This window comes from Neovison vison, chromosome 3 (genome assembly GCF_020171115.1).
Source record: "Neovison vison isolate M4711 chromosome 3, ASM_NN_V1, whole genome shotgun sequence".
Taxonomy (NCBI): domain Eukaryota; kingdom Metazoa; phylum Chordata; class Mammalia; order Carnivora; family Mustelidae; genus Neogale; species Neogale vison.
Genome location: NC_058093.1, coordinates 105694091 through 105714445, shown reverse-complemented (window position 1 = coordinate 105714445; position 20355 = coordinate 105694091). Strand labels below are relative to the sequence as shown.

Sequence of the window (20355 nt, the reverse complement as noted above, 5' to 3'; positions counted from 1 at the left end):
TGTTACGGAGGTGGCTATGCCTAGTCAGTATGCAGAGTCTTTTCTGAGTATTTTGCCAGTACTGTGTCTTTGTTCTTTCAGATTAAAGTAGAAAACAAAAGAATCATGGTCTTCCCTGAGCTTTATGGCCAAGTTATGTTAGACCTTAAACTATTCATGTGACTCTGTCTTCTCAGTGTTTTTTAACGTGAGCATAACAAAATTATCCATGGATGATTCTACGGTAATTGGCCATCCTTAGGTCAGCAGAGGGCTCTTTTTTTTTTTTTTTAAACTAGCTTTTTTTTTTTTTTAATATTTTTATTTATTTGACAGACAGAGGTCACAAGTAGGCAGAGAGACAGACACAGAGAGAGAGAGGAGGAAGCAGGCTCACCGCATAGCAGAAAGCCCGATGTGGGCCTCGATCCCAGGACCCTGGGATCATGACCTGAGCCGAAGGCAGAGACTTGAACCCACTGAGCCACCCAGGTGCCCCAGCAGAGGGCTCTTTTAGCATGAATTTTGGGAATTGTCAGTCCACATACCATGGATAGACTCATGGTTAAGGCTGTGTAAGTGAAGGTGCTCGAGTAGGGACCACGGGCAGATCTGTTTGGATTCCCACAGAAAAAGCAGGAATGAAATGTTGGGACCAGTAAATAAAGAGGTCCCAGCTCTCTGATCTCTATTGTTTTAGATAATTAAGTATGTTTGAGGCATCTAGATGCTTACTTGAAGTAGGCAGGTTTTCCAGCTGTGTCAGTTCTTAGAACTTCTGTTTTAAAGAAGCCCAGGCTGAGAGAAGTGAACCCTCTTTCTTTTAACTAGGTAAGTTCATGGAGTTCAGGGACTAGGGCCTTTATTCTGTTTTAACCCAAAATAAATGATCTAACACAGTGTGTATGAAAATGGCTTTAGTCTTTTATCATCTTGTCGAGCCAGTTTGCTAAAGCCATAAAAACTGATCATTTTCTTTAAAAAGTTGAATCTTGGATTTCCTGGTGCCAGTTTGTTCTTTGGAAAGCTTTCTTTTCATTTCTTACATTTAGGTGTTATTTCACCTCCATACAAAAATGCACAGCTTTCCGAGACCTTGAGCATAATCGAGTTTTTATGCAGGCCCTTTGCAGTTGTCAGCAAGCCGGTCAGTGAGTCCTCGGCAGAGAGAGCCATCACGATGACCACCCCGCCCCCAACCCCAGCGCGGACAATGTCATGATTACGTTAACAGAATGTGACTGACGTTTTGTGAGTTTCTCTGTCTTCATTAAACTTCTTCACCTTCTCTGAAACCCTCATGCTGCACACTAGCACGGAGCAGCCGTATCCCTCGACCCAGCATGAGTCAGGGGTGCAGCCGTAATACCAGCTGTGAGAGCAGCCGCGATACGAGCCCCGCTCGGGGCTTTCCTCCACTCGGTGAGTACCCGTAGGCGCTGGCTCTCGGAGCAGAGTTCCCTGCCCTGCTCCAAATGCTTTCCCACACACTGCCAGGTGGAATGACCTGCTCTCCCTCCTCTACTGTCCTCGTGATCCTTTCTTCTCTCTTTCCTCTTCCTTAGTTACCCTTTGTTGTCCCCTTCCCCTTCTGCATGCTTCAAGTTTGGCCATTTCCAGTTTTTATATATTGGAGGAAAAAAAACACCACTTCACTCTGCTGTTGCCATCTGTGACCACTTGGCTGGCTGGCAAGCCCATCTGCGTGGTCACTTCTAATAGAAGCAGATGCTCAGTGAAAGTGAATTGCTTCTTAAAAGTAGAACGAATCCAAAGTGTATCTTTTGCCATTGAATTTCGGCAATTTGTTTTTAATTGTACCTGAGGTCAGGCCCTACATGATTCAGTTAAAGGTGGAGAAAAATAAAATTGCAATAATGTCTACGGAATGAAATATGCTCAGTTGAGGGGTGATAACATTAAAAAGCTGCATGGATGAAGGTATTGGCTATGCTTTTTTTGTTAAGTGGGTCATTTCAATGCTTTCTCCTAATGCAAGCCCAAAGTAGCTTTTTTGAAAAACTGCTTATGTGTGCAGCACAATGCACGACTTTACCACGCTTACTGTTAACTGATCAGATATTATCATTCTTCCTGGGTTCACTAAGCTATTGCGAGGCTGTGACCCGATGCCCTCCCAGGACAGAAATTTACAGTATTTGGTTGCCATAAAGTGGTGTTAGTACCGTGTCTCAGGTCACTAGCTAGGTGCCCTTTGGGGCTGCTCATCCACCAACCTTAGTCTGTATAACAGCGAGAATTTGTATTTTCAGTTTTTAGGATTTGAGAAAAACCGACTGGGAAACCTGTTTCTTTTATGGAATATCATGTTTGCCTTTTCTTCTTAGTTTGGATAGTCTAAAATGGACATATGCCTCTTAGAGCAAATTATTAATTCCTAGAGATCTCTAGGAAAAACACACACTTTCACAAAAAAATACTGTGTATTCTCCAGTAATTGTGTTTCAGTTCTTTGCCATATTAATTGCTGTAAAACTGTGTATTTTGATAAGCATGGCAGGTGGAAATCATTTTAGAATGTTAGGCCTAGGCTTGAAGCTGTTCTGTGGAATTACGCTCTGCAGCAGTCTGTTACTTCTACTTCAATTATGTAACTGGTCTTTCAGATATGAAAATGGCACTGTGGATGATAGATCAGAAACACACAGTTTTAATAGTTGCCTTCTCTGCTCCTAATGTCGTATACTTCTTTCTAATATCCCTTTATCCCATCAGTGTCAATAATCAAAATCTAGATAGACATCAATAATCAAAATCTAGATAGACATCTTTATGACCTGTATGCAGTGAAAGCCATGCCAGATGGGTCCCTTGACATAGTGAGAATAGTCTACCTGATGATCATGAGATCCTGAGTGGGGCACCTCAGCTCGTACACATCAGCTATTCCACAGCGATCTGAAGCATCAGAAAAGAATTCTCAAGTCAGGGGCGGCCATGATGTTTTTTTCCCCACCAAAGGAACTGGTGATTTTTCCTTTTAAGTTAAGGCTCTGTATCTCTGCATCCTTGCTGACTATTTGGCCTTCTAAACAACCTGTTCTATAAGTGAACAATTTAGTCTATTTATTGGTTATCTGGTCTCTTAGGCAATTCCGGGTTTTTATTTCCTATATGTAGTGGTATTTTCGTTATTGTCCATGGAATTGTCCATGGAAGCAGCCTTTGTAATCCAGCATGCGGTCAGTGGACCAGCATACGGTCAGTGGACCGGGCAAGGTGTGCTGAATTCTTGAGCTCCTCACAGAACCCTGAGTATTTGAGTGATCTAGTCTGATTTTCACTTTCTTTGGCGAAATGGATCTGTACGGATCTTTCCTGATGACACCCAGAATGATGAAATGTACAGTCGTTCCTACCAGGGCAGAAGATGTGGATGCAGATTGTCTCCTCTTCTAACAAACTACCATTGGCACATGTCTTCTGCTGTGGTCAGGGTCATGGTTAACGACTTCCCAGCTGAATTTTTATGCCATGCCCCCTTTGCCTCCTTGGGTTCAGTCTGTCCATAAAACTTGTATCCAGTGAGAACAAGAGCAGTGCTTTTCTGCATACCGTCTCCACTGTGAGCAGGCGCAGCCCCTGTGGCTCCTGTTCACCCTCTGGGACAGGTGTTACTATCATCCTTGTTTATGGATGACAGAACAGAGTCTTATGGAGAATAAGCCACTTTCTCAAGGTCACGCAGCTAGATGGCAGAGCTAGGTTTGAATCCAGTTTGACTTCAAAGCTTGGCTGCTCCCCTGCCTCATTTGAAAGTTTTGATGATTTAGTGTCTTTCATTTGTTCCTCTGAAATGTATTAAATGCTCTCTCTCCAGGCTTAAGCACAAACAAAGTGTCCAGCAGCGTTTCTAAATTGTGATTTCCAGGTTTGGAGTTAAGACCTAGGAATTCATAGATGAGTCCCCGAAGGCAGTCCCCAAGGGAACTCACTGTGCCCTTCAGACAATGTGAAGTTTCCTCATTCTTCCCATTCACTTTAATAATTGTTTCCCACCTCTTCTATAAATTAGTGAGATTTTGTGTTAGTGTCCCTTTGGATCAATTTATATAGCTAGCCTTCAGTTTGAAATGGGGGGTGTGAAAATAATTATGTTTTGGTGATTATATATTGATATTAGGTTTGCATTTTTATTACAGAGTTATTTTGGATCATTTTCATGGTATGAATATGTATATGGTTACAGTGACAGCTTTCAAGTGAAAGGAGGGGTTCTGCTGTAAATCAGGCTTTGACATAAATGGGTCCACCTTGGATTCCACTGATGGGTGTTCACTTGAGAACATGACAAAGGACTCATTACATGACAGATTTACTGTAGAAGAGTCTGTTGAAACAGAACCAGAGGACAACTTTATAAGGAACCATCAATATTGCTTAAAAACTATTTTCAGTTTAAACTACTATGGTACTGATAATATTGTACAGTAAATGGTATGCTTCAGTCTTAAAACGTGTTTTGCCAACTTCCTTATGTCAGGAAACTGATTATTTTATATCTGTTTTAGAGATTGCCAGTTATTTTTGTGCATCTTGAGGAGTTAGAAATTTTCCTTTTGCATGCTGGTAAAAATTTGTCCTTGTCCACCAGATTACCTTTGCTGTTTAATATCACTGATAACCACAGATATGTGCATTTTCATAAAGTGGCCTGAGCTTAAAAAAATAAAATTATAGGGGTGCCTGGCTGGTGGTAGAACATGTGACTCTTGATCTCAGGGTCATGAGTTTGAGCCCCATGTTAGGTATAGAGATTACCTTATAAAAATCTTTTAAAAAAAGTTATATTGAAGAGTTTGAGGTTCAGGTATTTTATGTCAAAATGAAAATGTTTACGTGTATAGGATACTGCGCTCTAGTAGCATGTGTGAAAAGTAGCACTGCTGGGTATTGCTTTATGAAACCTTGTGGGTTTTCTATGGTACAGCCACCCTGTTCTTTCCAGAGTCATGAATATAAGCATAACAGTCTTTTGGGTTTTTTTCTGGAGGTAAGGAAAAACCATATTTTGCATGGCACCCTGCTCAATAAATTCATATTTTGAACCAAGCTATATTTTACAGTTCTTCTGAAAGTAGTTCTATATGCAGACGGAGTTTAGCATAGAATTCCTCAGGTTGCTGAATTAATGGGCTTATGATGAATATTTGCTAATAAAGTAATATTTGACATAGACATATAAATGGGAGTTTACTGGTAACGATCCCTGCCACTGCCAGCACCAGCAGCACCACCACTGTTGCTCCCATCATTTGTTCAGTGCCTAGCACTGCTTTAGGTGCTCTTTGTCTGATCTCTTGCAACTCTCTCCGCTCCCAAGAGGTATGTACCATTTTCAGCACCATTTCCAGCTGAGGAAGCTGAGACACAGAGACTTAGGACTTGGCCGCAGGTCCTCCAGCACTTGGCCTCAGGTCCTCCAGCTAGTTGCAATCAAACCGGGATTTGCCCCCAGCTGCATTACATGGCGGTTGCTCATAGCAGAGTGCTGTGACTGCCTCGCCAAGGAAACTCCTTAAACCTGTTACAACCAAATTTCTAGCAGTTAAACAATAAGTTCATTGACATTTGGGATATTCATGGAACAGTAGAGCAAAAATTGGGGGGAACAGAGAATTTCATCTGTTGAGCCCCTTTCTCGTGATTCCATTCTATTTCTGTTCAGATAACATGATGACCTTCTCTGCTTTTGTTTTTGGTGCATGGTTGCGTATGCATCACGTACTGATGAGGCATCCTGTGAGCTGAGTAAACAGTCCATTCTACTGCTGTGCCGCTCGGTATATAGACGGTGCTTTGTGACTCCTGATGTCCTTCATGTTGCATATTTCCATAACGGCTCATTGAGGCTTCGTGGCGTGAATATAAACCTGGAGTCTGAGCCCAGGTGATACCTAAGGAACACCGCAGAGAGTGCTCTTGTCATGCCTGTGTGTGTGCTAGCCCCTCGAGAGCCAGCAGGCTGCCATAGAGTTCGGGGATTGGCACTTGCTCTCCATTCATCTCCAGCATCATTTCCTTTCATGAGAAAACATGGCCTCATTGGGAGCAGTCCGTGCATCCCCTTTGGACTATGGCATTTTCTGTCTTGGGTACTTCTGTGTTAATCCTGTGGGTGTTGCCGTTCCTTTTACCTGCAGCCTCTCGACGCCATTCCAGGTCCACTAGTGCCCTCTCCACTGCTGAATCTGTTGGGCAGTCAGGTGAACAAGTGCTAACTGCATGCCTTGGCTTCTTCATATGTTTCAGTTTCACACCCATTTTAGCATTTGTTTCCATCAGTGTCAGCTAGCACTTGGCATGTACACACTTCATGTTTGTTTTCCCCAGCGTGCTTTGATTTTTTTAAGTTGTTGAATGTTTATGCTTCTGTTAATAGGCTGTAGATGCTTTATAGCCTGTTTGACAACATCATTTCTCCAGTGTTCATGTTTATGTGAAAACGAAACAAAAACACGGGGAGGGCCTTCTTCGCCTCTTTTGACTCTGCCCCTCAGGAGAATAGCCACCTGAAATAGGTGCCCTGGAAAGTCCCTATGGGGAGAGAGGGGATGGAGGTCACCGGACGGAGTCTTTCATTTCCCAAGGCTTTGCTCCCCAAAAGTGTTGATTTGTGGCGTTAATTATTAGTGTTAGGTTCTAATTACTTGGAGGAACTGTTTAGTTACTAAATGCTCCAAATCCTAGTGTGCATAATCTCATATGTATAAATGTGTATCCTAAAACTTTTATGGAAAATCAAGGTCACGATTCAGATGATCAGGTCAGGCGGCAGGCAGCCTTCGCAGCCCATGGTCCCCAAATGTTCCATCCCAGCCTGCTTTAACGATACCAAAAATCCCCTGCTTAGCCATTGGGGCAAAAAGTAAGCATACAGAAATGCTTCGGTTTGCTAGATTTAACTGACATCATTTTTATATGGTAACTACAGTTTTCTTACCTGAGTAAGGCAGACTGTCAATGAGGACAGCTGTCACCAATTCATGGAGTTATTTTCTCCGTTCTTCCTCTAAGCGAAGCGAGCTATGCTTTTCATTACGTGATGAGTACAGTCCCCTGAAAATTAGGGGCCAGGCTGAAGGCACAGTCACACATACCCATCTCTTGGGAAATGGAGCTTCATCATAACATCAGAGCAGCAAGTGTAGAACAGACTTCGGTCTGGTGAAAACAAAGCTTATAACTTTGCTCAGATCCAGACAAACATTTCCCCTTCAGATTTGAAATTCAAATGATCTATGGTACATATGCAGTGATCGGCAGTCACTGTGTATGGCAGAGCTGTATGCTTCGGGGAAGCACAGAATAATTGCATTGTTCTTACAGTTTTTTAATTTTCTGTCAGAAAAAATCCGTATTATCCCTGGAGCAAGAATTGCTGGCATGAGATATACGTTTTTTTAAAAATTTTTTAAGATTCCTTTTTATTTAAGTTTATGCTGGTAATTTCTAAATGGCTTACAACTGAATTTTCATTTTGTTACTCATAAATCCCTTACTATCTACCCTTTTTTAATGGTAAAAAGACTTGAGCAAAGATCATGTATAAAAGCATATGCACAGCAAATCTCAAATTTACACTTGTTTCGTGTGTCAACTGATAATATAGATATATATATATAATACATAGGGAGAGATCTAGACATAATTGCTTTGTGGTCTCAGTTTATCTGGCACATTTAATCTTTTAAACATAAAGGCTAAGACAGCATACAGTACGACTAACAAGTGCATTAAAAAAGGGGATAGTATCACATATAATTTTTGTTTCTTTATAAAAATTTGTGACTGTATAATGTTTGGTTAGCAGTGTTTAAATCTTTTCCCCTTTTGGTGGCGCTGGGAAGTGTAATTTTTGAAACTGACATTTTAAAAAAAGCTAAGTAACACCTCACTTTTATAGTCCTTGTTTTCTAAAGAACTCTTGCTACATATCTAGAGTTTTAAATATATCAGTTTGTAAGAAAGATCAATACAGATTTAGCTTTCCTTTTATTGTAAATGCGTCATTATGAGAATATGGCTAGTAGAGTTTTTTGGCTTTTGGGTTTTGTTTTATTTATTTATTTATTTTTGGTCCAAACAGTGTCTTATTTGTTCACAAAAAGAAAACATTTTTTAATCTTAACATTTTTCTTCAAAGGTTTTTAAAAATATATTAGCATTTTAAATAAATGTTTGCCAGTAAATACTGTAATCCACTTAGGAAGTATAATTTATATGAACTTTCTCCTGTTATAGCTTTAATCTCAGCTCTTCTTAAGGAAGGCTGCTCTCCTGATGATATGGAACTTCTAAAAAGCTAGTCTTCATTGTCCTTGATCCTTAATAGGCTTAAAATAACTGAATTGCTGAAATTCATTTCAGATTCTTTGGATCATGTCCATTTTGTTTACATGTTTAGGCTATCATTTGAAAGTCCTTTGAGGGACTCAGGAAAAATGTATACTGATGTTACCTGAATGGTTAGTATATTGCAGTGAAGATGCTAGCTTTTTGTGATGCTCATTGAAGAATTTTAATAAACTGATTTTTAAATAACCTTTGGTGACACGGGCATCATAAACAAGTACCAAAAATTGAGCTCAGCTAATGACAGTTAAACAGTCTTGACACGAATGAAAATTTGCAGAGATCAGTCAAATACATTTGTTTCAAATTTTAACTTTTTATTACACATTGCGTTAGAACTCTGTTGTCAAACCATGAAGCTTTCCAATTAGTTTGACCAAACATCAGGGCCGCTTGCCTCTAGAGGGAGCACTAACTAGATTAAAAGACTCAGCCCCCAGCCCAGCTCACTTCCATAATAAGTTCCCCTCACTCTCCTATGTCGCAACACTTCAAAAATACAACATCATTAAAGAGCCATTTTAGTTATTCAGATGCTTTGTGGCACGAGAGTATTAAATGTGGAACAGGCTAACCTCTGCTGCTGGTAACCAAGTCCAGTTAGAACTGCAAGTGAAGGGCCCTTCAGATTGGCTAGAAACTTTCCAGTGCCTCTGTCCAATAGATGGGAAGAGGCAGGAGCCCTTGCAAAGAACTGAGGAAATTTGAATTAAAGTGACATATCTTTCGGTTTTGTTTTTCTTAAATAGACCGGTTTGGGCTTGGCCAGGCAGGAAGAGGACCTGGCTCTGTGAATGCCATGCGAGTTCTGAGCACGAGTACAGACCTGGAGGCTGCTGTTGCTGATGCTTTGGTAAGAGTCGCAATGTGTATACAATCTCTTGGGCTGTTTTCTCTGTCCTAACAGAGAATCGCCTCCCAAATCAGGGTACTCCGTCATCTTGGGCACTCCATAAAATTGTGGAAATACTGGGTAAATTGATATTGTTAGCACTTTGTCTTTAAACTTCTATCCCTGTACATAAGTGAAAATTGGCCCTACAAAAAATACTGACGTCAAGTGTTTTCTTCTGTGCTCCGCAGTATCAAGGAAGTTTTGATGACATTGGGCTTATCTGATGTCATTGGGCTCCTTTTTTTATTTTTTTTCCTTTTTCTCCGTGTTTTTTTCTTCAGCATTTGCTTTTTTCATCCTCCCGCTTCTCTTGCTTTACAGGCTCTGATGGCATAGCCTAAACATAACGTTATAATAGTAGGTAACAGAGTTTGTGGTTGGAAAATCTCTCATTGGTTCCATGACCACACTAGCTGTTCCATACGATTTTACCTTCATTTGTTTGTCTTTAAAAATGAGTCATTAAGTCATTATTTAAGGAAACTTTCCTAAATTTTAATGCCAATGAACTCTTAGGATATAAAGCACTGGTGGAATGTGTTTTTGCATCATTATAATGGAGTATCTAAAAAAAAACCCAGCAGCAACATAAAGTGATTAGAGGTCCTTAAATTTGGGCTTATAGCAGAACATCCCCTGGTAGAATCAGCTTGTGGTCACATTGCTTTTAAAAGATGCATCTCAGCTGGTAGTGACACTGCCTCTAGCATATTCTGGTTGATGTGCTCAGCATTTAAAATAGATTCTCTTTAGAGCTGTCTGGTCCCTGGCCTTGCTTTTGCTGTTTTAAGATATATTGTCTCTCTAAGGAAAACGTACTACAACATCCTGCTTTCAGACCCAGAAGTTTTAAACCCAGCCCCGTTTTTCATCTGATCAAAATGTTACAGTCTATGGCTAACAGGGATTCTCACTTTCATCCCGTTCTGTGTCGCCCTCATTTATTCTTGCTCAGTCAGATTTCTTTGACAAGCGGCTATGAGCAAGCAGTTTGCCGATGCTCTTCCTGTAAGCAAGGGCCGCCTGGCCAGCTCTATTCAGCAGCCTTCTGTGTAGAAGGGCTTTTTTCCTGGCAGGTACTAGAGTTCAGGATAATTGCACTAACCATGGCTTTGACTTCAGAGTCATGAGCTGGAACAGAACTCTGGGAGGCTATTTTTCCTTCCAAGCTGCAGCACTGAGAATCTGTCTCTTATTTATTCAGAGACCCTATTAGGAGGTCAGAGGGGTGGGTGTACAAAACCCTTAGTTAAATGGGACTTCCCGTTAAGGCGGGGGAGTTCCCTCGTTCTTCAAAGAACCGCCCAAGGGATTGTGCACAAAGTTCCAGGGGGCAGAGTTGGCCTTGAGAACTTGAGCTTGGGCTTTCCTTGACTCGGGCTTTTCTCTGAGCTCTAGCCTTCAGTCCACTCAGGCTGCCCTTCTTACTTTTCATCCAAACTGCTTAGCCTCCCCGAGTGACCTGCTGCAGAGGAGAGAGCACAGGAATGGTACACAGTGTTTGCCTCCCAGGCTAGAAACCCCAGGGGCAGACAGAATCTAGCATAGGAACAGACAGGAGAATTTATGATGACTTTCGGGATATACCTTGGTGGCGTGGGAAGAGTTTTAGCATAGCAGAAAGTGTAGTGAGAACTAGAGTGTGTTGCTAGGTGGTGTAGGAAGGGTGTAGGAAATGCCATTGTGGAAGTGTTCTTTGTTATTATTCGCTTGATATGAATTCGCTTGCTAACCTATATTTTTGGTTTGCTAAGATATGTTTTGCTGTACACTTTTGTTGCAAGAACAATCCCTACATATGCTTCTGACATAATTCTCTATGCTTTTTCCCCATCCTTCAATATTTTCCTGCCTACAGCTGTTAGGAGACTCCAGGAGCAAGGTACCAGTGCTTTAACTTTTGTTTTACAACTTCCATTTTTTTCTGTTGCGAGTATATTTTCTTTAGGAGCTAGTGAAAACAAAAAAGCATGTAGTGCAATGTAGAAATTTGAGCCTGAATTATGATTTTGTCAAGTCTAGTGAAGCTGTTGTTAGCCATGGAATCAGTCCCTTCTCTCATCTGTTTTAGTGTTTGTTTTTTTAATGTGCTCTGCTCCTTCTCCTGTCAGTGTTTTATTTTATTAATCCAGTTTGTGTCTACTCTTAATGTCATTACTATTTCATGAATGGATATATTCAACATCTTTCTTATTTTACAAATCTAGTTTGTGTATATGTATCAGACGATCCTATGATTTATAGTTCTAAGAAGGATACTTCTGAGAATGAAAGGGGGTGTTACCTAACTCATAACTGCCGGGACAAGAGGCATCAGGCAGAACTGTCCCGAGCAAGTTATGGTGGACAGACAAGCCATACATTATTAGAAGATTACATTTGTGAAAGAAAAAAAAAGACAGAAGAAAATTGTATTTGTATGGTTTTAGCCAATTAACTTTTTTTTTTCTTTTAGGGAAAATTGTATTTTTTCAGTTTAATAGCTGTTGCTCTATTATTTATGGATTTAACTTACAGTTTTATATTCAGGGTAAGAGAAAATGAAGGGGGTCTGCAGGAAGCTTATTTGTGTTCGGACCATTTAAACATCCTTTTACTTGCACTGCTATGTCCCTGACATTTCAGTTCCAGACTTTCTTAAGGAAGCATGGATAGTCCAACAAATTTTCCCACAGACCCTGCTCAAGATAGAATGCTTTCGATTGCGAAGGGGGCCGACGGGTGGACATGCCTGCAGGGTGGCAGGGGCTGGGCCAGGTTAGTTCACATGTGCCCCCAGCAGGTGTGTGACAGGTAGCCTTGTTGTCATTTCAAAGATGAGGGGAGCAAAGCAGGAAGGTGAGGAGCTTTCTGAAGTTCCTCAGCCAGTCAGCGGCGGCAGGACTGCCACCCGAGTCGGCCTCACTGCGAAGTCCATACACCGTCCTACAGACCACACTCTTCCCTCTCTGCTGTGGACTGCTCTGCCTGTCACTTACTATCCCGACTGGGTGTCTGCTTTTCCGTTTTTATTTCCCTCATCTGTGAGCACAGGAAAGCGCGGTGCGTGCGTGTGTGCGTGCGTGCGTATCTTTTTACCTTTGACTCTGTCGATGATACCGTGTGCTGTGACTCACAGTCATCTCACCTTCCCGTGTCTTCCTCCGTCACCCCCACCTTCGTTGCACCTGACAGAAGAAGCCTGTGAGGAGGAGGTACGAGCCGTATGGGATGTACTCTGATGACGACGCCAACAGCGACGCCTCAAGTGTTTGCTCTGAGCGCTCGTACGGCTCCAGGAACGGTGGCATTCCCCATTATCTGCGGCAGACCGAGGACGTGGCGGAAGTTCTCAACCACTGTGCCAGTTCCAACTGGTCAGAAAGGAAAGAAGGGCTCCTAGGCCTGCAGAACTTACTGAAGAGCCAAAGAACACTGAGGTGAGGATGAGAGGCCAAAGTTGTGAGCTAAGTTTTAAGTCCTGTATTACACTCAGCTGTGGTTGATGCAGAGTCCCTGTCATTCTTGGAGCCCTCTCACAGTTCCAGGCACAGGGGCAGGCACTGTGGGTGCTAAGATGACTAAGATGTGGTCTTGGCACTCCAGAGACTTGGAAATAGTTGGCAAATGCCCTGTTAGGTTTATAAAAATATTTGGTTACCCGCAGTTCACATTTATCTGGTAGGTGGTGTTTGAGAAGTCTTGGTACAGTGTGCAAGTTAGGGAGAAAATAAAACAACTCTGCAGGTTGGTATCGCTCATTATATTTTGGAGTTGTGGGTAAAATCTTAGCAGTCTCAGCCTAAAATTTTATAATATGCACATATATGGCTTATAAATGTGTATAGTAACGAGATACTAAAATGGAGTACTTTTTTTTTTTTTAAAGACTTTATTTATTTATTTGACAGGTAGCGATCACAAGTAGGCAGAGAGGCAGGCAGAGGGAGAGAGAGGAAGGAAGCAGGCTCCCTGCTGAGCAGAGAGCCTGATGTGGGGCTTGATCCCAGGACCCTGGGAATGTGACCTGAGCCGAAGGCAGAGGCTTTAACCCACTGAGCCAACCAGTTGCCCCTAAAATGGAGTACTTTTAAGTAGTACCAGTGTTATTACTAGAGTTGATTAGTTTGCTTTTTTCTTTGGTTCTGTATTTCACAAATTTTCTAAAATGAGCCTGTATCACACATACTAAAAAAGTATATGTTTATATCATATTTCATCAAATCTGAGGGACCGTTGACACACTGCTATTTTATGTCCCTCTAAGAAGAAATGCTACTTATTAAACCATGGCAGTACTAACATGTCTTTGATTATAAGATGAATCTCAAAATTACAGAGATGTGAAAAATCCAGTATGTTAGAATCCCTAAAATATGGATATTATAGTCTTTGGAGAATTTTTCTTAGATAACTTGTGAGAGTGGATCAGTTTATGGTCACAGATAGGCTCTGCACAGCCAAGTGAACCTTGACTAGTGGATCCCTGTGTCGTAAGTGTGCCTGCCCAGTCCGTCCCACTCCATCCTGCCCTGTTCGTACCTGTTGAACGCCGATCCCACCGAGAAGTCTTGAGAAGTTTTGTTGTGTGCCTTCTGAAATGCACATAGCTTCTGACACTCTAGTGAGCTGTTAGAAACAAAATGAGGATTAAAAAAAAAATGACGATGGTTCGTTGAGATGATTATTCCTTAAGACTCTGCTTTATTCTGGTGATCCCAGTTTCTTGATTTTTTTAGTGTTCACTGAGTAGCCATTGAATAATCTCTAGAAATCTGTTGATTGGCACTGGTCTAAGTAGATCTCATTATTAATAATATCAAAGGATCGGGATGCCTCAGTGGCTCAGTTGGTTAAGCATCTGCCTTTAGCTCAGGTCATGATCTCAGGGTCCTGGGATCAAAGGCTGCATCAGGCTCCCTGCTCAGCGGGAAGCCTGCTTCTCCCTCTCCGTCTGCTTGCTGCTCCCTCTGCTTGTGCACGTGCGCTCTGTCAAATAAATAAAATCTTAAAATAATGTTAAAGAGGGGCGCCTGGGTGGCTCAATGGGTTAAAGCCTCTGCCATCAGGGCGCCTGGGTGGCTCAGTGGGTTAAGCCGCTGCCTTTGGCTCGGGTCATGATCTCAGGGTCCTGGGATCGCGTCCCGAATTGGGCTCTCTGCTCGGCGGGGAGCCTGCTTCCTCCTCTCTCTCTGCCTGCCTCTCTGCCTACTTGTGATCTGTCTCTGTCAAATAAATAAATAAAATCTTTAAGAAAAAAAAAAAGAAAAGAAACTATTCTTAAAAAAAAAAAAAAAAGCCTCTGCCATCAGCTCAGGTCATGATCCCAGGGCCCTGGCCTCGAGCCCCACATCGGGCTCTCTCCTCCGCAGGGAGACACCTTCCTCCTCTCTCTCTGCCTGCCTCTCTGCCTGCTTGTGATCTCTGTCAGATAAATAAATAAAATCTTTTAAAAAATAAAATTAAAATAATGTTAAAGGATCATTGAACCAACTGTCTCGTCTGATTACTCAGGGGTGATTTGGGGAAGAGGTGATGACACTTACTCAAGCCTTAAAGGAAAAATGGAATGCAATAGTATAGACTAGTAAGGGTCAGAATGGCAAAAGGGCACTAACAGGAAATGAATGTTTGCTGGGTCTTAGCAGTTGTAGGAATGCAGCATTCCCTCCTTTAATCCTCCCTGTGGCCATTTGTTTGATACGCATCTAAATACAACTGAGTAGTTTGTAGCAAAACTGATATTAAAGTCAAGGTCTCTGCTGACTCCAAAGCAGATGCTTTTCCTACACTTTATCCCATTACCGTTCACCTATGGCAGGTGGAAAACAGATCTCAAATGAGATGAGTGGTATTTAGCTTCAGGCTTTGCCACTGCCGTGTGTGTGAACTCTGGTAGGCACTCTCTGAGATTCTGTTGCCTCATTTTAAGTTGAGAGTCAAACTGTCATGGTTTTATATTTGTACTTAATTTCATTGTGAATTAAATAAAATGATTCATTTGTGAAAAAAGATTCGCTACATAAAAATTAGTTCTAAAAAAGCTCTTGCTAATCTCAGTGCTAACTCATCATTAAATTCTAAGTTCATTTATTAATTTCCATTTTATTTCTTCTAGTCGAGTAGAATTGAAAAGACTGTGTGAGATCTTCACCCGAATGTTTGCTGACCCTCACAGCAAGGTGAGTCTGGGACTCGTGCCTGCCCACTCCTCCCCCTGCATGCCCACGTGAGCTGTATAATACACTACTTAAGAATGAGAGATAATTCCCCACAGCGCAGTGTAGACCTTACAGATTTAACACCAGTTTCTGCACTAGTTTACGTTGTATCTTTTAAGAATGATTTTGTGGGAACTTCAGATGTCCTTAAAACATGGAGCAAATAAGCTAAATAAAGTTTGTTTTAAGACATAATGGGGGAAAAAAGAGTTAATGGAAAGAATCAGATGTAGTCATATTCAGATGCTTTTGGGTAGAATAAAACAACATATTCTAATGCAGTGCCTCTTTTTTTTTTTTTAACTTAATAGAAGTGAAGAAGATAGTCAAGTATATAATTTTTTTTGTACCCCATGTAGAATTTGTCTATATAGGACAAGATAGAAAAATAGAAGCATTTATGTAATAGATTTATTGAAAAACCAGGTTAAGCTATTTCTCCAAATAGAATTTTGCTATCCTCCAGAACTTGCTGGATGGTGGCCACCTGGCTGACATGCCTGGGGTGCAAAGAGAGCACCCAGGAGGGGTCCCTGCTGGGAGGAAAGCACCCCTGACTATGACCCAGACCCTTTCTAGAAGTGGTGCCAAGAGAGGGACCCTTTACAGAAGCTTGCTTGTAGTCTGAATTTGAAACAATTACCGTTAGTTTTGGAGGAATCCTAGTTGGAAGCTTTTAGAGAAAGAAAATGGGAGGAATTAGTTTATTGGGCAAGTTTAAAGGATGGATAAAGGACAGAAACAGAAGTACAAAAATTGGGAGAACTTTTAAGTCAGTATAAACAAATCTCATGTGCTTGACAGTGCAGGATTTCACGATCTCAGACCACAGTTTTCCTAATAAAAATGGTCTCTTGTAAGTCTTATGGGGAGAAGGAGACCTGTCATGGCCAGCCAGTTATTGTGACCTCTGTTCCTTTCCTGCCCTGTCTTTCTTATTGGAGTCATCAGACATATTCCATCCAGTCATTCAGCACTCACTGAGTACTCGCTCTGGGCTAGGGACACGGCAAACAACACGTTACCCCTGTTCTTTGAGATGCACATAGAAGCCTGGGAGAATGAGTTGGGGGGGGGTCCTTTTTTTCTGTGGGGCGGGGGTTGGTGAGAGACTACAGTTCTAGATACTGGCCTTGAAGCATGTCTTAAAATTCCTGTGATGAACCTCACAGCAAGGTTAACATTAACACCATAAGTAGAATCCAAGAAGGGTTGAGTTCTAGGGCCACACAGATACAAAGATAGAATTACCATGATTTTTCTCTTAAGATAGTGTTTAAAAGCAGGAGGACTGGGGCGCCCCGGTGCCTCAGTCAGTTGAATGTCTGACTCTTGATCTTGGATTAAGTCTTGAGCACAGGGTCGTGGGTTTGGGCCCTATATTGGTTCCCCCCCACCCACCCACCCAAAAGGGAAGATTTTAAGCATAAGATTCATAAGAGTTAGAGCATAAGGGATGTTAGGTATGGGGCATTGATGAAATTTCTGTTACCTGTCACCTCTAGATTGCTGATTCAGAACCAGAATGTGAGGATAAAGAAGGAAATTTGTTTCCATCAGAAGGCTCTTGTACAGTGAGTTTGGAGGTCTCAGTTTAGTTAATATTTGCTAGCTGCCTTGGAGCTAAGCCAGGAATCCCATAGCAGGGGCTCATGAGTTTTTTTCTGAGCTGTCTCACGGGAGACCCCTGGTGGTTAACCTGTGCTACAGCCGAGTAGGTGTATAATGGCTCCGTTGTCCCAGTAGAGCATGACTCATTAGCCAAGTAGGGGACACAGTGCTGCTAACCTCTCTGAAATTGGCTCAAGGATAGTCCCTGTGGACTCTTATCACACCTTATTCAGCATTAATGATCACACAGCAACGTGAGAATTATGTGGACTGTATCTTTTTTATTCTAAGCCATAATTTTTAATAAAGACTATAATGACTTTAATAATATCTTTTTATATTGTATTACTTTATGGTATCTGAATTGGACTACCTCAAAATCTACGATGCACAAAGTTTTTTCCCTCCCTCATCTTGTAGCATTACTTGTTGAATGCTAGATAATGGACAGTTATAGTACAGAATTATGATGGTTAAAAAGGCTTTTTAAATTTTTTTAAGATGAAGGAAGGATGGAAGGAAGAGAGGCCTCCAGGATTAAACAAATAACTTTCAGCAAAGTTAATTTCTCTCAGTACTGAATTTTGAAGGCATATTGAGGGAGGGAAGAGTATCAGTATCAGTGTGTAGTCTTTTCTAGGTCTTTTAAGAAACTGCATGAAAATGGTTATTAATTCACTGTGGACTAACATGGAATTTGTTTTGTTGCATGGCCTGGTTTGCTGTGGAATTCACAACAGAGAGTAAGTTCTGATCCTTTTTCCTTTATTTTTTTTTTAAAATATATTTGTCTTCTCTATATGATCAGTCCATTTTTAATAAAGACTTTGGAGGAAATTATGAATTACACATATGAAACGTTTGGTTTTCATTTGTGCCTAGGTTTTCAGTATGTTTTTGGAGACTCTTGTGGATTTTATAATAATTCATAAGGATGACTTGCAAGACTGGCTTTTTGTTCTTCTCACACAATTACTTAAGAAAATGGGAGCAGACTTACTTGGATCTGTGCAGGCAAAGGTTCAGAAGGCTCTAGATGTAACCAGGTAAGATTTTAGGGTCTAGACCGTTTTTTTCCTTCAGCTTTTGAAATATAACTCAAATATTGTCTGTATATTATATTATGTATATTATATAATATTATATCATGAGATAAAACTCAAATATTGAGTATAACTCATATAATGTTGTGTAAGTTTGAAGTATATAAACCTGACGATTTGAAAACATGTGTATATTGCTAAATGATTATAACATTACTTAACACATCCTTCATCTCACATATTGCCATTTTTTTGTTGTAGTAGTGGTAAGAACTTTCAGATCTATTCTCTTAGCAACTTTCAAGTATATGATACAGTATTGTTAACTGAAATCACCATTCTGTACTTTAGATCCCTAGAGCTTATTCATGTTGAAACTGGAAGCTTGTATCTCTTAACCAGCATCTCTCCATTTTCTCCACCCCATATGCCCTGGCAATCACCATTCTACTCTGCCTCTATGGATTTTGCTTTTGTGGGGTAGGAGGGTAGCCCAGGATTCCATGTATAAGTCAGATCATGCATTATTTGCTTTTCTCTGTCTGGCTTATTTCACTTAGCATAATGCCCTTAGGGGCCATCCATGTTGTTACAAATGGCAGCAGTTTCTTTTTTATGATCAAATAATATTTCTTGTGTTTTTTGTGTTGTTGTTGTTTTTTAAAATCCATTCTTCCGTTGACAGACACTTAGGTTGTTTTATATCTTGGCTTTTGTAAATAATGCTACAGTGACCATGAGGTCAGTTATCTCTTCGAGATAGTGGTTTCATTCCCTTTGAATACACACCCAAAAGTGCAGTTACTGGACCATATGCTGTTTCTATTTTTAATTTTTGAGGAATCTGAACTATTTTCTATAGTGGCTGCACCCACAGTGCAGAAGGGTTCCCTTTTTCCACGCCCTCGCCAACACTTGTTCTTATCTTTTTGACAATAGCTAAGGAGGTATGAGGTGATACCTCCTTGTGGTTTTGCTTGGCATTCCCTCATAGTGATGTTGAGCAGTTCATGTATTTGTTGGCCATTTGGACATCATCTTCTGGAAAATGTCTCTCCATATGGGCCAGACCATGCTGATGTTATAAGACTCTCATAGGTGTTACCCATGGTTTTGTCATCTGCTTAAATAAGCACTCTCTGGCACAATTTCCACATTCACTTGTTAACATATTTGTTGAAATGTTCCTGCATTACATGAGATGAAATACCCATATCTTCGTTGAGCTGGTATCGTTTTTGTGAACACTCAAGACAAATTAAAAACAAATATTATCAAGACTTGCAAACGGATTCCCTTCTCTTTGAAAGACATATTTGAGTATTTATTTACATCCTTCTGAAGACTCTAGCCTTTTTAATACTTCAACTTCTTACAAGTCACACTAGAAATTTTCTAGCACATGTGATGTCCCTTTTGTCCGGGTATACTCTCTCGTAGCATTCAGTAGCTTGGAGATTGCTAACATAGCAGTTGTAACTCTCTGACTGTTATGAAGAAAGAGAGAAGGTCTTCAGAGCCTCAGAGACGTGCGAAAAACTGTGCGCTATCATTGTTGAGCGACCTCCAATCTGTTATCTCCACAGTTGGAGGTCCTCAACATACAAGTATTAGAGCTTAAATGACCTCAGAAGATACTTGGCTGTAAGCTCTTCATTGTGATTTGGTAGGAGATGGAAGGTCATGTGTCAGATCAGTGAATGTTTAAATGAGTAAACAAATGACTCCAGAGCAGGTAATTACCATCAGTACGGGAGCCTCTGTACAACCCCGTTACTACCTACGGGGCGATGACTGCATATCATGGAATTTCCAAAATGGAAGGACCCTTCCTCATCTTATAATGAGGGAACAGACTTGACCTGACTTGCCTGGGCCACACTTTGTGTTAGTAGCAGGCTGGGGGCCAGAATCCAGGACTGCTGGTTGTGGCTCTGTTGTCCATTCCTCTGACTGCAGGCTGGTCTGTGGGCAGGCGTCTTCCTCTTCTGTAGGATGGTGTGGATAGTCTGTGCTTTTTCTTTCCTCTCTGGCTCCCTCCGCTGCAGGAGCACACACCTGCCGTCATCCCCATGCATGCATCTATTAGAGGTCTGTGACTGCAAACTTGGATTTGTTCTTCTGCACTCTGACATGAGCTGTTTTCTTTTGGTGCCTGACCCCGTAGATCTGTATCATCTGTGCTGCTACAGAATTTTATTATCCAAATAGCTCTCTTTTGATTTTTTACGGAGCTCAGTTTAATATACTT

At 41.2% G+C, this 20355-nt stretch overlaps 1 protein-coding gene across 26 annotated transcripts in view; it reads left to right on the top strand.

Moving 5' to 3' along the window:
- The window catches only part of CLASP1 (cytoplasmic linker associated protein 1), a 269463-nt gene that overhangs the window by 192566 nt on the left and 56542 nt on the right, over nucleotides 1-20355 (top strand). For 9 of the 26 annotated variants that reach the window (XM_044242650.1, XM_044242648.1, XM_044242646.1 and 6 more), the window contains 7 exons: nucleotides 1294-1401; nucleotides 9105-9208; nucleotides 11109-11132; nucleotides 12425-12669; nucleotides 15348-15411; nucleotides 17802-17804; nucleotides 17944-18107. In XM_044242650.1, coding sequence (XP_044098585.1) covers nucleotides 1294-1401; nucleotides 9105-9208; nucleotides 11109-11132; nucleotides 12425-12669; nucleotides 15348-15411; nucleotides 17802-17804; nucleotides 17944-18107 — 712 coding nt within the window. The remainder of the gene's footprint in view (nucleotides 1-1293; nucleotides 1402-9104; nucleotides 9209-11108; nucleotides 11133-12424; nucleotides 12670-15347; nucleotides 15412-17801; nucleotides 17805-17943; nucleotides 18108-20355) is intronic. The other 17 variants (XM_044242653.1, XM_044242654.1, XM_044242651.1 and 14 more) reach the window with 3 other exon arrangements.